This window comes from Felis catus, chromosome B4 (genome assembly GCF_018350175.1).
Source record: "Felis catus isolate Fca126 chromosome B4, F.catus_Fca126_mat1.0, whole genome shotgun sequence".
In the NCBI taxonomy this organism is placed as follows: domain Eukaryota; kingdom Metazoa; phylum Chordata; class Mammalia; order Carnivora; family Felidae; genus Felis; species Felis catus.
Window position 1 is genome coordinate 119,558,598 of NC_058374.1, and position 14,838 is coordinate 119,573,435.

At 40.1% G+C, this 14,838-nt stretch overlaps 1 protein-coding gene and 1 long non-coding RNA gene across 21 annotated transcripts in view; one reads left to right on the forward strand and one right to left on the reverse strand.

Annotated features, from left to right (window-relative positions):
* The window catches only part of ANKS1B (ankyrin repeat and sterile alpha motif domain containing 1B), a 1,072,204-nt gene that overhangs the window by 60,611 nt on the left and 996,755 nt on the right, over positions 1 to 14,838 (reverse strand). For 8 of the 18 annotated variants that reach the window (XM_045062212.1, XM_019835373.3, XM_011284164.4 and 5 more), the window contains one exon: positions 4,632 to 4,706. The exons of 5 other annotated variants lie outside the window; for them this stretch is intronic. In XM_045062212.1, the coding sequence (XP_044918147.1) occupies positions 4,632 to 4,706 (75 nt within the window). Of the gene's footprint in view, positions 1 to 4,631; positions 4,707 to 5,707; positions 5,718 to 14,838 lie in introns of all 18 variants that reach the window. 5 more of the 18 variants (XM_045062213.1, XM_023257356.2, XM_019835372.3 and 2 more) reach the window with 3 other exon arrangements.
* The window catches only part of LOC111561410, a 53,032-nt gene continuing 39,095 nt past the window's right edge, over positions 902 to 14,838 (forward strand). Inside the window, exons 1-2 of one of the 3 annotated variants that reach the window (XR_006601004.1) lie at positions 902 to 11,734; positions 12,404 to 12,663. This is a non-coding gene — a long non-coding RNA (uncharacterized LOC111561410). Of the gene's footprint in view, positions 12,664 to 14,838 lie in introns of all 3 variants that reach the window. The other 2 variants (XR_006601005.1, XR_002743994.2) reach the window with 2 other exon arrangements.

A 14,838-nucleotide genomic window follows, 5' to 3' on the forward strand; every position in this document is an offset into this window, starting at 1 on the left:
GAGTGTGTGACCTATCAGATTTTCTCGAGCTCTCCCTCACGCTCCAGTCTAAGCTATTCTTTGTACTTGAAGATGGCTCGGTTCTCCTGTCTCCTGTCTGTTGATACAGTTAAGACTTTACCTGGAATGATTACTTTAGCATTTTTTGTGTGCCTTAGGACCCATCCTTGACTCATTCTTGAGTTTTCTCTTTATATTTATATGAACTTTTATTTTGTAAAAGCAATGACTGACTTCAATTAATTTTAGGAGTAAGTTTTCCTCTGGCTGCCTATTATGATCTTCTCTTAGCCTTCTCTTTCAAACATCTGGTCTTAATTATGTCTCTAGTCTTTAATTCAACGGGCTGTAATTTGCTCTTTAAAAAAACTAGTAAAAATTGAAAATGTAGGAAATGTGGATTTTGATATTATTTTGAAGGTGAGTGTAATAACCTTTAAGTGATAATACCTATAGTTAAAGCTCTGGAAACATGCAGCTATGAGTTCTTAATTAAAAGCTCTCCCCAAATCTGGCAAGTCCTCTAATCTGCCCCATTAACCTGCTTCCCGCCCCCCACCTCGATAAAGCAACAACAACATAGCAAACAGGTGTTGTACATTTAAGTCACAGGTAACACTGTTAATGGAACAACAGAAGTTTGCACGCAACTCCGTGGAATGATACAAAAAGAGGAGCTCGTTGATGTTATAAGATCCTTCGATCCAGTGTTTGCTGAGGTGACAACTTAAACCAAGCATCAGATCTTCACATGAGACCTGTCATAGTTCAGCTGGGTACACCTTGGCCGAGCTCAACAGGCAGTTTTCAAAACAGTCTGAACAGACATGGCAGGAGATGGGGGTACCACAGGTTGCGGGGCAAGGGTTGGGAATAGGGCTGGGGGTGGGGAGAAGTGGGGAGAAGCTGGGGTTATGGGGACATTTCAGGTATTAGTACATTAAGCATGCAAATCATATGCAAACTCATTCTCTAACTGTTGAATTAACTCAGGCACGTTTATAACTAAATTTCAATGTGAGTTCCGTACATTTAAAGCAGAACTACAGCCAAATGCTGATCCAAATATTTACATCATCCACATAAGTCGTAGCAGCCATTTTGGGAGTAACAAGCCCCAGCACATACCAACTCAGTCTGGAATTCATCCCGACCTCTTATTTGATAACCACTTGAAGAAGTTCGTGGCACATCCATTTAACTCTGTTTAGGCAGCGCCATCATCTGCTCTTCTATGACTCCACTTTGTCCAGAAATCACAAGCCACCTGCTTTGAATTCAGAATGATCTGACAGGGCCTCCCCTACGTGCTATGGGGGAGGGAGGAAATTATAGGGAAGATAAACACAGTCCTTACTTTATTTTCTTTGTGGCCTTGAAACATTGCTCCAGTCCAAATATTTTTAAATTCTCTATACAGACTGAATCTATCTTTCTGGAAATAGACACTGAGTTTTGTCACATTTAGGACCATTTGCAGAAATTCATTTTCAGATGAGGGAAAAGTGTTGTTAAGATTGAAGGTATAAAAAAAATAAATTTATTTTCTTCCTGGAAATTCATCAACTTATTATTATTGTTTTTAACCTTGGATCAAAGAATATTTATGAGACTCAATTTATAGGTGTTGATTCTTCTCTTTGGAGTTAATTTTATGAGAATGGACAGACTTGGTGACACATTACTACAAAGGGCAGGAATGGCCTTGGCCTTTGGGTTTGTTCCAGCTTCAACTGGTCAGCTGACAGTACAAGGGTCCAGAGAACAAGGGTGCCTTTGGGCTCACCCACCTCGGAGGCTGGACTGCAGCAGGAATGAGCTAGGGAGGAACTGAGTAGGGCAATATATTGTATGGAATAGCAAAAGAAACCAAAAAGCAAATTAGGGTTTCTTCCTTAGCTATAAAATAATTCCACACTGTGAGGCCCATTGTCAGGTCTTGCCAAATAGTATACTCGTATCAAGATGGAACCTGTATTTCTTCAGGTAAATTAATAAAATTAATTTAATAACTTCCCAGTTTTTAAAAAACGTTTAATATGAAAAAAAAATCAAACAGATGTTTTGCCTCAAAAAATGGTTTATAATCAAAACTTACATAATCAAACCTTATCCTCAACGAACAGATCTGAACACAGGTAACAATGACGCAGCAATATTTAAATAGAATAAAAAAATACAAGAGGAAAAGGTTGGGGTAAAATTCTATCTTAAACTGTTACTGACAGTACTCCTTTAAAGGCTTCAGCAATTACAGCAGAGAAATGATTCAAGGCACTCTTACTAGATGTCTTCAGGCTACTTTTTTGAGCTGAAAATACTTACACCTTTCCTTTATGTTCATGTACTGAATGATCTTAATATTCCAAGTATTTGGTCATGGCTTAAAACCTCATTTACTTGATATGTATGTGCCTATGTACGTATGTATGTATAGGATATTACCAACAAAACAAAGGAAAATTAACATCATTAAGTGTCCTTTTGAGCTCAACTAACCTTTGAAGATAAAGGAAAAACATAATTTGAGATTAGAGCTTTAAACGGAAAATTGATTCTATTGAACGGGTATTTACCAACTGCGAACCAAAAGTGCATAGTCTGGCCGAGTTTGAAGGACAGGTAGGCCATACTTAAATGTCTTTCATACCACCAGCTGAAAGGTATAAAACCACTAACTGAATTTAGTATCTATATATACTAAGTAGTATATATACCATAGAAAAAAACTCACAGAAGTCTACCGATAGATTTTTATTGCATGGCAGAGTCTAAAATGCAGCTTTAAAACTTTGCCTTATTTCAAAAGATGGTAAAACCGTATGACTTTTAGTTCATATGCACCAGATTCATAAGGCAAATGCTAAAATATCATAGTGTGTAGCTTTCTCCCTGCAAACTGGAAACTGAAGAAACTCCATATTCTATATGCTCCGTGCATACAAAGGGAAACACTGTCGATATCCTCATTCTCTTCTTGATAAAAAAATTTCCTAAAGATGTCAGTAAATAATTACGACTTAGATTATTATCACTTAGATTCCTAACATGAACAGAAAGGTACAGTATTTTCCAAGCCTTGTATTATTCCTTAAAAAATTTTTTTTAAATTAGGATTTAATTGATTTTTTAAAATAGAAGCTTTTAAATCTTTTATACTAGGAACTGTTTCCACCTACCTGCTTATAAATTTAGTTCTGAATATTAACAAACATTATTCTCTATTTCTTCAGAACACTTAATGAAAAACTAAAATGATTTTAAATGACAACTGTTATTTTAAGGTTTCACTTTCAATAATTCTGACAAATATCAGAGATGGGCTACCCAAACATTCATAAGTTATACATGATTACATGTATTTTCTGTCATCTCTAAGGCTCTGAAGAATGTTACATAGAGCTCTATGCTTATAAATATGTATACATATATTTGGATGTGAATGTAAAGAAAGGCCTCCTACAAACATTCACACACACATAAAAGGAGGATGCCACAACAGTTGTTTTAAAAATCTTCAGGAATAAAGAATGCTAGTTTGGTCAAATGCAGTTGGTTATACTAAATTTGTTCCTTTTGATGATAAAGAGCAGAGATGGCCACTTCTGAACATGAAAAAGCACTGGTTAGCATTTACGGGTTCGGGAGGGACCACTGGTTCACTGAAGCATCAGTACCAGGCAATGTAGAGACCCCAAGATCCCAAGAGCCAGAAGTCCCATGCACAGGAGGGGTGTGCCTGATGTGGCTCCCCTTAAAAGGCCCTCACATGCCACCCCGAGAGCTCTGCTTAGTGATTCTCAACCAAATGTCTCAACCTCTCAGACAGCTCAGACAGCAGGCTATCCAATGGCAAAAATTTATTCAACAGGATGTGAAAACAGGATTGTATTTTAAAATACAAAGCAGAAAAGACCAAACATGAAAATGTCTACTTTCCAAACAAAAAGTGATTTTTTTAAAGTATGCAAAGGTAAAATGTGAATATTTGAATATTAGGTGGCTCAGTGTAAAATGGGTCATGATTTCAACACTTTCCAAAGATCAATTCAGAATCGTCAAATGGAAAAAGGCTGAGAACCACTTTGTAGCCGTAACAGTGCAGCTCCTGGCTATACTACTCCCACACTTGCATAAAATGTATACAGAATATCATGCAAATCATACTCCAATATTTCTCACAAGTAAAGCACACGAACCTTTGAGAACTGTTAGACACAATGGGTTGAATAGCCCATGGACATGGGGAAGTACAAGATGAAGAAGAGTAACACCGATATATACATGTGTGTGTATATATATATATATAAATATATATCAATTTACCCTTTTCCTTTTTCCTGTAAAAGCAAATTAACACAGACACCTGGGATGAAAGTCAAAACTCACATGGGACAGATTTTAACTGCAGACTTTAAAACCAAGTATGTTTCTCATTTTAGGACAATGTTTGCACGTCAACTAGTCACAAGGCACAGTGAATGAAATATAATAGACAAGATCTCAGGAGTCATTAGACATCACGAATTTTCTGCATTGCCCAGGACACAGTACCTGTAGCTATTGACAACACTTTGCAACACATTACAGAGCGCAAGTTCAGGAAAGAAAATAACCATTTGTAACCTTACATTATGAACCTGATGGATGGCTGAGAAAGGAAATCCAGCGTTCTGATTCGTCCATATCTCACAGACAGACGACTGCTGATATAAACAGAAAACTATCTCATCTTGTCAATATTTAGAACATGGCAGCTACCATGGTAGAATCAAGGAAAGGAAGGAGGAACATAATAAAAAGCAAAGAATCACATTTCTTAAACACTGACTCACGCACATACACACACACACGTGCACGCGCACACACAAACTCAAAAAATGTTTTAGGATGCCCAGGTTTAATAATTGGCTTCCAAGTCATTCTTTTGCTTAAAAGCATTTTGGGTTGGCTGAAGGGGGGGGGGGTGGGTAAGAAAAAAAAAACACTTATGCATTAGTTTTATATCAAGGGAGATTACCAATAAATGCACATCTTGGAAAAAGCAAACTGTTTTACATTTGCCAAAGAGAACGGAAATATCTTCCCTCTTCACATCATTCATTTCAGAGGATAAATAGTTTCATGAAGTTCAAGATGGGAAAAAAGCCTTTAACGCAGAATAAATGTTTTTATTTTCTTATCTTCAATGACCAAAAGCAAACAATGCAATAAAATGACTTTCCTGACTTAGTCATTGCTCCACTTGATAAACCTAGAAGATCCTTCTCCCTCCGGAGTTCTCAAGGGCAAAACTGCGGTTGACATGGAAAGAAGCATCAGTCTGCCACTCAGCAGTGGAAGTGTGTGTGGTGGGGGAGGCAGGAAGGAGATTAGAGCAGGGAGGGGTTGGGGCCAGGAAGCCGGGGTCTGTTACTGAAGCAGACGCTTTGGTGAACAGCACTGGGGAGCCTAATGAGTCAGCTCCGTGATCTCAACTCTCCACCACACCATTAACAATTAAATAATTAACAATTATTAAAAGGCAATAATGTTTGCTTAGAACCAAATGCCAAACTAAGTCCCCTCCCGGGAATTACAGCAGAACCACCAAATAAAGCGAAGAGACTCCTGGCTTGATCTTTATAGAGTTCTTTTCCTGAATTCCACCATTCTAAAAGACACCATGAAATTGAATCACAGAAAATGGCAGCATGCCTAAACTTACTCAGTAAGCACTGTGAACATCCCCAGAATTCACAAGCAGGCCGTACAAAGATCATGCAGGAAGGAGATAAGAACATAACCACAATATGGTTTAGAAGCCCGGCAAAGAACAATCGCATCAGCAAATGAATTATGGAAAAGAAACTTATCCCTGGCTAAATGTCTTCCCTACCTCCACCCTCCCAAAAATGCTCACCAGAAATTTAACATCTCTCTGTCCAGTTACAGTGGCATGTCCCACCCACACACAAACATCTTTGCTTTCCATCCCTTCTGTCATCTGGATGACTTGCTGGGGACGGATTGTTAGGTAACTGGCATTTCCTTAAGGAAGTCAGATCCCTGGGGGCCTGACCAAAGGCAACTTCAACCACCTCCCACTTTAAGTGGTTTAACCAGGTTTGCTACTCTCAGCTCCCTCTCTCAACTCCATGCTATTTCCTCCACAGGGGATCTTCCTCTTCCTACCTTTCAAAAATTAAAACTCTAGCAAGCTAAGTGTTGCCCATTAACCTCCCAGCCTCATCTACAATAGCTGCCATCTGATTTAAATATACTAACTCCATGCTTTGGTGGGACTGCCATCTTAACTGGCATAAAACATACTTCTAGGATATCCTTGACCTTTTCAGTACTATCATCCACAGTTCTGAGCTAATTCTTTTACAACTTTCAGAGACTTTTAGTGCTAGAAGTAACCCAGGGACCGCTTGTCATCTGCCAGATGAAGGCGCTGAACTGACATTCAGAGAGGGTAAGTGGCTTGCTCAGGTCACACAGGGGAGGGTCACAAGTCAGCCTGTGGGGATGGCTGGGAAGGAGTGCCAGCTTGGTACTGACTTCACAGGAAGCCAAGGAAGGCAAAGGGAGTCTCCAGTTATATGGAGATATGTATTGTTTTACTGATCCTGGAACAAGTGTCTGTAAACGTAACCAGTTCAACGAAGAGTCTCAACTCCATTGGAGTTCAAATAACCTGAATGTTTTATTGTTTTCCAATCCTTATTCCCAAATGGGCCAGCCCAGTCTCCCCTCCCTGATGGGCATCAGGCCACTTGACATTTTGGGCAGATCTCCTAACTTCCTGGTCACTGTGAGTCACTAAGAATCCATTTTGTATGCAACTCCAGTATCATCTGATTCGAACTTTGCCTTCCCTTACCACAGGCCAGTCTTGAGGCTTAAAAAACCATGGTGGCTAAAAGAGATTTGATTTGTACTTGGTCCTCTTCTCCTTTGTTCTTCCTGTAGGAGCAGGGAGGAGTGGGGTGGAATGGTCAATCCTGGAAACCCAGGACCCAAGCTCTACCTCCTTCATGCCCTTTGTTGGGGAGGAGAGCACAGGACAAGGACAAGGGCCTCTTTTCTTATCTGGCTATGGCTAGATTCTCCGTTGGCTGCACTGCTTCTCCAGGTGACACTTGTGTAGCTGGTGCTTCTCCAGGTGACATCCTTGTGTAGCTGGTGCACCCACCCTGCCCCACCCCCACACAGGTTCTGCTGTATACCCCTGTGAGATCTTTGGAGGGCTCTGCTGAGGAAGGGGAGTGGGTCCCCACTGCACAGTTCCTGATGTGAGAAATACGTCCCCAGCTTGACTTCCTCTAACCTCTGCTCAGCCCTCCTAGCGTCCATGCTGGCCCCTTGGATGGGACGCAGGGGACAGGGTATAACCCAACCTCCTCAGGACGGGCTTGCTCTGTGACCACTCCCCTCTCTGCCAGGAGATGTCCCTCCAGTTCCCTCTTCTTCAGCTCAGGCTGGTGTATCTGCTTGTCAGAATTCCAACTGTGGAAAGAGATGCCAGTTTCCCCTTCTGGTAGGTTCCCCCACTCTGGATAGACCTTCCTCTTAGAGCTCTTCTCACTAGGCTTAGAGGGCACGGGGACACCTCTCTCCTCTGCCACATGCTCTCCTCAATGGCTCAGACAGTTCTCAGCCCTTCCCAACACCAATCTTCTGCCTGTGCAGACAGGCAGCTGACTGGGCAGGGCAGGACTCATTACCTCTTGGTCAATCCTGAACAAGGTATCTGGCTCCATTCTCAGCAGCTTTCTCTTGAGAATGTTTGGTACTTAGTACCTACATGAAATTGCCCACTTAACATCTTGTTACACGAATATTATCTTCCAACAGTCCCAGAAAGTTACCACAGTTAAGGAGGGAAGAGACCATCTCATGCATCACTTATTTTATTTTTAGAAATCCATATAAAATTTTTTTCAATGAAGAAAAAAAACCTACCTCTAGTCACATACACTGAAGAGACTTTGCATATGGTTTATATACATTTTAAAGACGTTACAATAACTATTTTCATGTATAAGCTATGTCTTAAACTTAGAAAAAATAGAACTTCTATAATTTCCAACAATTAATTGACTCAATGCAAATGGTAAAAAGTCAGACTTTTAAAAAAGAGTTGAAAGTAGATGCAGTTAATTGAGTTTTAGTTATGGAGGTTGTTGAAGAAAAAGCTGATAATTTCAGATACCGCAATAATTCTGTTGGCAATAAATAATTCGTGAGGCTCAAAGAGCAGTTACTTCAGGGGGATCAGCTGTAACTGGTGTCTTCATAATATAAAATGGCTCTTCTTCTAGACACAATGGTTATTAGACTGAGTGCCAGAATGATTTTTTTAAATGCAAAAGAGTTTCCACCACAGAATTTCACTACATTGATGAAGATAATATTTCGGGGTACAACTTGTACTGAAGTGCTGAGTTTTGAACAATTCTGAGAAAGAAAATACTGGTGATAAGATTTCATCTAGGGCCCAAATTCCTAGAACAGTAGTAACTTAAATCTAAGCTTCGATTAAGCGTTAGAGTGTCTTCATCTGTGAAGAACAATAATAGTATTTGACCCACTTATTTCATCAGGTTGTTCTGTAATTCGTTAAGCTTCATGAGAGACGGAACTTTTTCACAGCTAAATTTCTAGGACCTGGAAAGTAGAAGGCCGTCAAATGTATTTACTGAATCAGTGGAATCATAGAATGTGTTCAAAAGTTTCTTGGCAAATAGTAAAGCACTACAGGAACATTAATTACTGCTGTTCGTTATCATTTGTAATTGGTCCGCTTTGTTGTTGACACTTGTGCCTTCCGTCAACGACGTCACTGCTGACGTATTTCTGGTAAAAGGCACCAGAAATTAACCTTGCAGACTTTTTATTAGAACACTTCTCATCTTTCCTGATAAAAGCTGACAAAGGGCTGCTCACTTCGTTGAAGACAGAAGGAACATTTGTAATTAGTACACCTCTATGTTAAAGGCCAGCTTATACAATTCTATAAAAGGACGTTAAACATCCCTCTGCAAGTTCATTTGCTTATTTCTCAGGCTAACTTAGCTTATCTGAACCTGAATTACCATGATATCCAAATAAATGGGGATTAAGGAAAGATGTGTAGTAGTCTTATAACTGAGATATAATTAATAATTTAATGTTGATTTCCTTGATGAAGTGAAGGTATATAATTTTATCATTAGTGTAGACCTCTCTCCTCACTCTGGAAATGTTTTCTTAAAATACAACACACAGCTCACTCATTCTTGTCACCGTCCTGTATCTCAGGTTACCAGGAATTCGGTTCAGAAAATACAACACGCTTGCATTCAAATATACTGACAAAATGGAAAGCGCATTCTCTCTCTTCAAGGTTTTCTTCCTAAAGGTGGACTTCTTTTCTGCTCAACTGGTAGCAATCCAGTAGTTTATAGTATATTCTCTCTTCCTCCTCATCTATTTCCCCCCTCTTTACCAGAGCATTCTCAAACAGTGCTATAACATCTTCTACTAAAAGCCAACAGACTCCTTCCCTTGATCACCTACTCAATTTCTGCTCTTCTTTAAGAACCACAACACCCCAAGAGGTGCCTATGCCGTCTCCATGTTCCCTTTTCCTGTCCTCACTTGAGTCCACCTTTCTCCTGAGCTCCAGACTCAGACACCCAGTTGCCTTCTTGGCACCTCTACTTTGATGATTAATAGGCATCTTAACCTTAAATGTCCAAACCAAGCTCCTGCTTACCTCACCTTCTTTTTTAAGCCTTCTTGTCTTAGCAAATGGCAAATCCCTTCTTCCAGTGGGAATCATCCTTTTGCTCACATTTCCCATCCAGGAGCAAATCCTGTTGAATCCACTTCTACAGCCTTCTCATCCTAACACTGCCTGATCCAAGCCACTACCTTTTCTCACTTGGATTATTCCATGAGCTTGCAAACTGGTCTCATTGCTTTCACCCTTGCCTCCTTGGTGCTTACTCTCAATACAACAGCCACCATGACCTGTTTGAAATGAAAGCTGCATTGTGCTGCTCTGCTCCATTTAACTCACAGGAAAATCCAGAGTCCTAACGATGGCCTGCAAGCATCTCTGTCCTCTGCCACCCATCTCCGCTTCATCTGTCCACCCTCCGCTCCTACTATTCTTCTTGCTGGTTCTGGACAGCAAAGCACACTCCTGCTTCAAGCCTTTGAATGTGTCTCCCCTTCTGCCTGAGATGTTCTTCCTCCAGCTACTGTGGGACTAGCTCCCTTATCTCCTGCAGGCTCTACTCCAATGTCACCTTCTCAGAGAAGACTTCCCTGAGCATCTGGCATATTATATCCAAATTAAGTCTATGTTTCCCCCACTGTAAACAGATTATTCTTTCAAGCGGAAGTTGAACGTTTAAAAAAAGTTTACAGCATAGGAATCTGTCTCCCTGGCACCCTGACATCATTCCAGGATAGCTACTGCATCTTCTGAGCGCAAGGCATGGGTCACAAAGTAAGTAGGAAACGGTTCTGCTTTTTGTCACTGTTTATGGAATGCAGACTGTTACAGACACAATCCCTTTTCCACTGTCAGGACCCGTAGTAAACTGGGATTCAGAGGCTGATGGTGGGTCTTGGAATGGAGCAAGCTGACAGTAGCTCCGTCTACCCACCAACACCAATTAGGCTCTGAAAACCTGCCAACACTGTGTAGTTAGTTTAATAATAATAAAAAAAAAAGTGTGTGAATAGAGCCCTCTGGTCAGATTCTACCAGAGATGAAATTTCCTGCCTTGTGCTGGCCCTGAAAAAGAAAATCATTTTTTTCTCGGTTTCTCCCTTACTTTTGTCATAATTCTTTCACACTTCGGGTTGTTCAGAAATTGACCAGAAAGAATCCAACAAGAAATAAGAAAGGTTCAGGGTGAAAGCTAAAGGTATAATGAAGCCCATTCCTTCTCTTGGATGCCAGCACTTCTAAAATAAAACAAAAACAAACTTGAAGACTGAACAAAACAGCTTCAAAGGCAAAAGAAAAAAGGGCACCCTAACAAAGGAAGGCTCGGGCAACAGCCAGCGGACTTGGCGGCTCCTTGAGCAGAGACTAAAATGAGATCCATCAAAAGATGGAGTCAAAGGGACTCAGTTCAGGCAAGGATTGATGCACCAAACACCTCTGTCTTTTCTTCCAGCAGTGACAGCCCTGCAGCCCCTTCCTCCAGGGGCACTAACGGAACGCTGCCTGGAAATCAGAAAACTGGAACCCTCTGTCTCTCCAGAGTTGTCCAGAGGCTGTGAGGCAGCCTCGGATCACTTCTGTCCCTCTGCTGTTGATACAGAAAAGGTGCTCCTCTGCCCCATGCACATGGCCCTCAACTGTATGTGATTCTTCTTTTTCAACTATACTTGAATGTCTCAAGTTCAAGTTTTTTTGTTTTGTTTTGCTATTTATTTGCCACCGATGCTTGTTCTAAAAGTTTTCAGATGGACTGTTTCATTTGCAGGGGACGCTGGACTCGAGAAAATCCTGCTTCCTGTCATTTCTCCACCTTTCTGAAGAGCAGTCCTATCAAACCTTCGTGACCGTGACCTTCCCCTGTGTCCACAGGGAAATTCTTGGACAGATCACCTGCTGGAAGTGAAAAGTCAGGCCAACAGTTGTTCTCGGTGTGAGATCCACTATTGCTGGTGTCAGCATTAATCCATCTAGCAAAAGTGGGAAGGACTAAATACCATTTTTGGTCCCATCAAAAGTCCATTGGTACGATAGAGATTCCGATTATAAATTCCTATTGCTTGCCCAAATTTACAGGTTTCTCTCTTTCCCTCCCCTCCTACCTTCCTTTCTCCTTCCCTTCCTTCCTTGTTAACTGATTCTGCTACTGACAGCACATAAAATCAGCCCTCAGCTACCAGAGTAGGAGAGAACTATAGGCTTTATGATTTCTGTTATTCATTTGTAGAGATAATGTATAACCCGCATTCCCTAATATGACGGTTGTAGCCCTAAATGACAATACACAATTATTTATGATATCTCTTCAAAAAAAAAATAAAGCAGGGCAAGAAAGAAGGAACATTGCACAGTCCAGATCTTATTGTCCCAGTTTCTCTGGATATTGTAGGGAATTTAAGTCAAGTGGGATCATGCTGCTTATTGCAATATGGGCTATTTGTTCTGCCTCAGACTTTGGATGCCACCATTACTGATACATTTTTCAGAACAACTAAACACCTAAAAACCAGAAATATTAATAACTCATTCAGAAAAGCAGCGATCAGCTTTTTTATCATAACAGGAAATGCTGCAAAGGAACTGGATTTTGCAGAGTAATACTGTTCTTTGCCTGTAACATCTTTTTATACATTATGCTCCTTTCTTGTAAACTGACACTGTCATTTTCTTTATTTAAACCCGTTTATTAACTAGATGCTCAACACTGCTTCTTGCATCTGGTAACAAAGATGTATTGGATAAAGCCATTCATTCACCAACGTTGAGACCCACTATCTCCTCATATTATCCTTATGCGAAATATGGACAAACGAGGTCTAGTTGAATGATTATCTTAAATGATGCCCATCCAAGAGGTCCCTGGCAGAAGACTGCATTTTTTTTCTTCAGTTCTGCCTGTTCAACACTGAAATCAACACATTGGAGAAATTACTTGAAAGGCATACTTTTTCGAGGTAAGGTTTTTAAATTAGCACATTACAAACTTGGGAAGGATCACTGACACACTGAGTGTTGACCAAGCTTTACAAAACATTGATACTCTAGGACTATTGGATAAACAACTTGATAAAACTGTTTTTGCTGGAAAGGAGTAATGTAAATGTAAAGTCCTGCATTAAGGTTACACACACACCATCACCACCACCACCACCGAGGGCTGAGAAAAGACGCACGGCTTAGCTCGTGGCCATTGGTAAAGGCTGGGAAATTTTCATGAAGGAAAGCTCAGTAGGAGTTAACGATATGTTAATGTTGTCGAGCATGAACATCAAGGAAGCAGATGTGCCCAGAGCTGGAGAATCAGGATGCTGTGAGGCCCATATCCCACTATCAGAATGATATTGGCAAGGCGCTAGATATGATTAATAGAGTAAGGGGAAAACATCAAATTGTCTATAGTCTTAGCTATTCTCAGCAAGAGGGAGCAGATTTATCCTTCATGTTTTCTGAAGATAGCACTAACTATGTAGTAGTTTTAGGAAGGCTTATTTCAATTCAACATAAGGCAAAAGTTCTACCAGTTAGAAATTTTACGATGCTGATAGGGGCTGTTTCACAAAGTGGGGGCCACCTTTCCAGTGACAAATTTAAGCAGAAACTTGTGGCTGTCTATTAAGGATGTATGAGGAGGGGTGCTGTAGTAAGTTATAAGACTAGATACATTTTCTGGCCCCTTCCCGTTCTAAGTTTCTCTGTTTTTCTTTAACAGAAGTACAGAAGAATCTTCTAGCCATTAACACAAGTTACTTCAAATTTTTGTGATGCTGCATTCAAACCTCATTAGAGACCCTATCATGTCAGGGCATCATGTGGTTCAGTTGGTTTAGTGTCTGACTCTTGATTTCAGCTCAGGTCATGATCTCAGGATCTCATGATCCTGTGTCAGGATCAGTGTTAACAGCATGGAGCCTCTTGGGATTCTCTCTCTCCCTCTCTCTCTCTCTGCCTCTCCCCTGCTTGCACATGGGTCTCTCTCTCTCTCTCAAAATAAATATACAAATATTAAAAAGAGAAAAAAGGGGTCATGTCATTTTATAACTGTTTACATGAAGCAACTGTTTGCTACTCCTGATTTGTAAAGAATGTATGTCAAAAGCGAAGGATTTTCTTTACAAAGTTTATCCATGCTCCCTTAGAGGTTCAGTTCTCTATTAACCTTGCATTTATATAAAACATTAAATATTATTAACAGAATTTGTCAAGGATTCAAAATATTGGACTAGAGCCATTTGGGGTTCTAGAACTTTGGAATGTGTTATGTCTGCTGGTACTCAGTTTGGTTAAAGACAGCATAGGTTGTTAATCAACACAGTGGTTAAAGCACAGGTTGTGAAGCCTGACTGGGTCCAAATCCTACCGGTACTTCTTACAATCTATGAAGCCTTGGGTAAGCAACATAAGCTCTCCATGCCTCAGTCTCCTCATTATAAGTTGTATTAATTGGTACTGCCTCTGACGATAGTAGTGATGAGCTAACTACCAGATCTAAGCTAGGCAGGAGGCATGCTACTGTTCCACACAGTCTCTCTAAAAGATTTGAAGCTATCCCAATATGTGTCTAATCTGGAGTCCTAGAAACCTGCGGCTTTGTGGTGCCTATAACCTTGTGTAAATTAATCTGGCAACAAGTATTTACAGAGTGCTTATTATAGTGAATTTTCAAATGGTGAAAGAAGAGTCAGGCTTGCTGTTACACAGTCAACATACACTTCATTATAAAAGAAAAATAATTTTTTAAAATATAAAATATAATGATAGATTTTAATATATGCTAACTCATAAAGTATTTAAAGGTATTTAAATAGGGATATCATCCATAAATCCTTTCCAAAGGGCTCCAATAATAATTGGGTTATAACATAGACAGGAACTTCTTGTTCGAACTAAGCACTGTTGTTTCCATATCATTGGAGGGGTATCAGTTTGGGCTTAACAGTTGGAAAATAGAAATAGTTTTGTAAAACTAAGTTAAATATTATGAGCTTTACTCTACAGTGCATTTATTCCCAGTTGTTTTGAAAAACATAGTGTAGAAGTTATCTCAAAATAATGATACTTTCTAATAAAGCCACCCCAACATATAGCTTTAGAGTTTATAAAATACTTTGACAGCTGCCACTTTACTTATA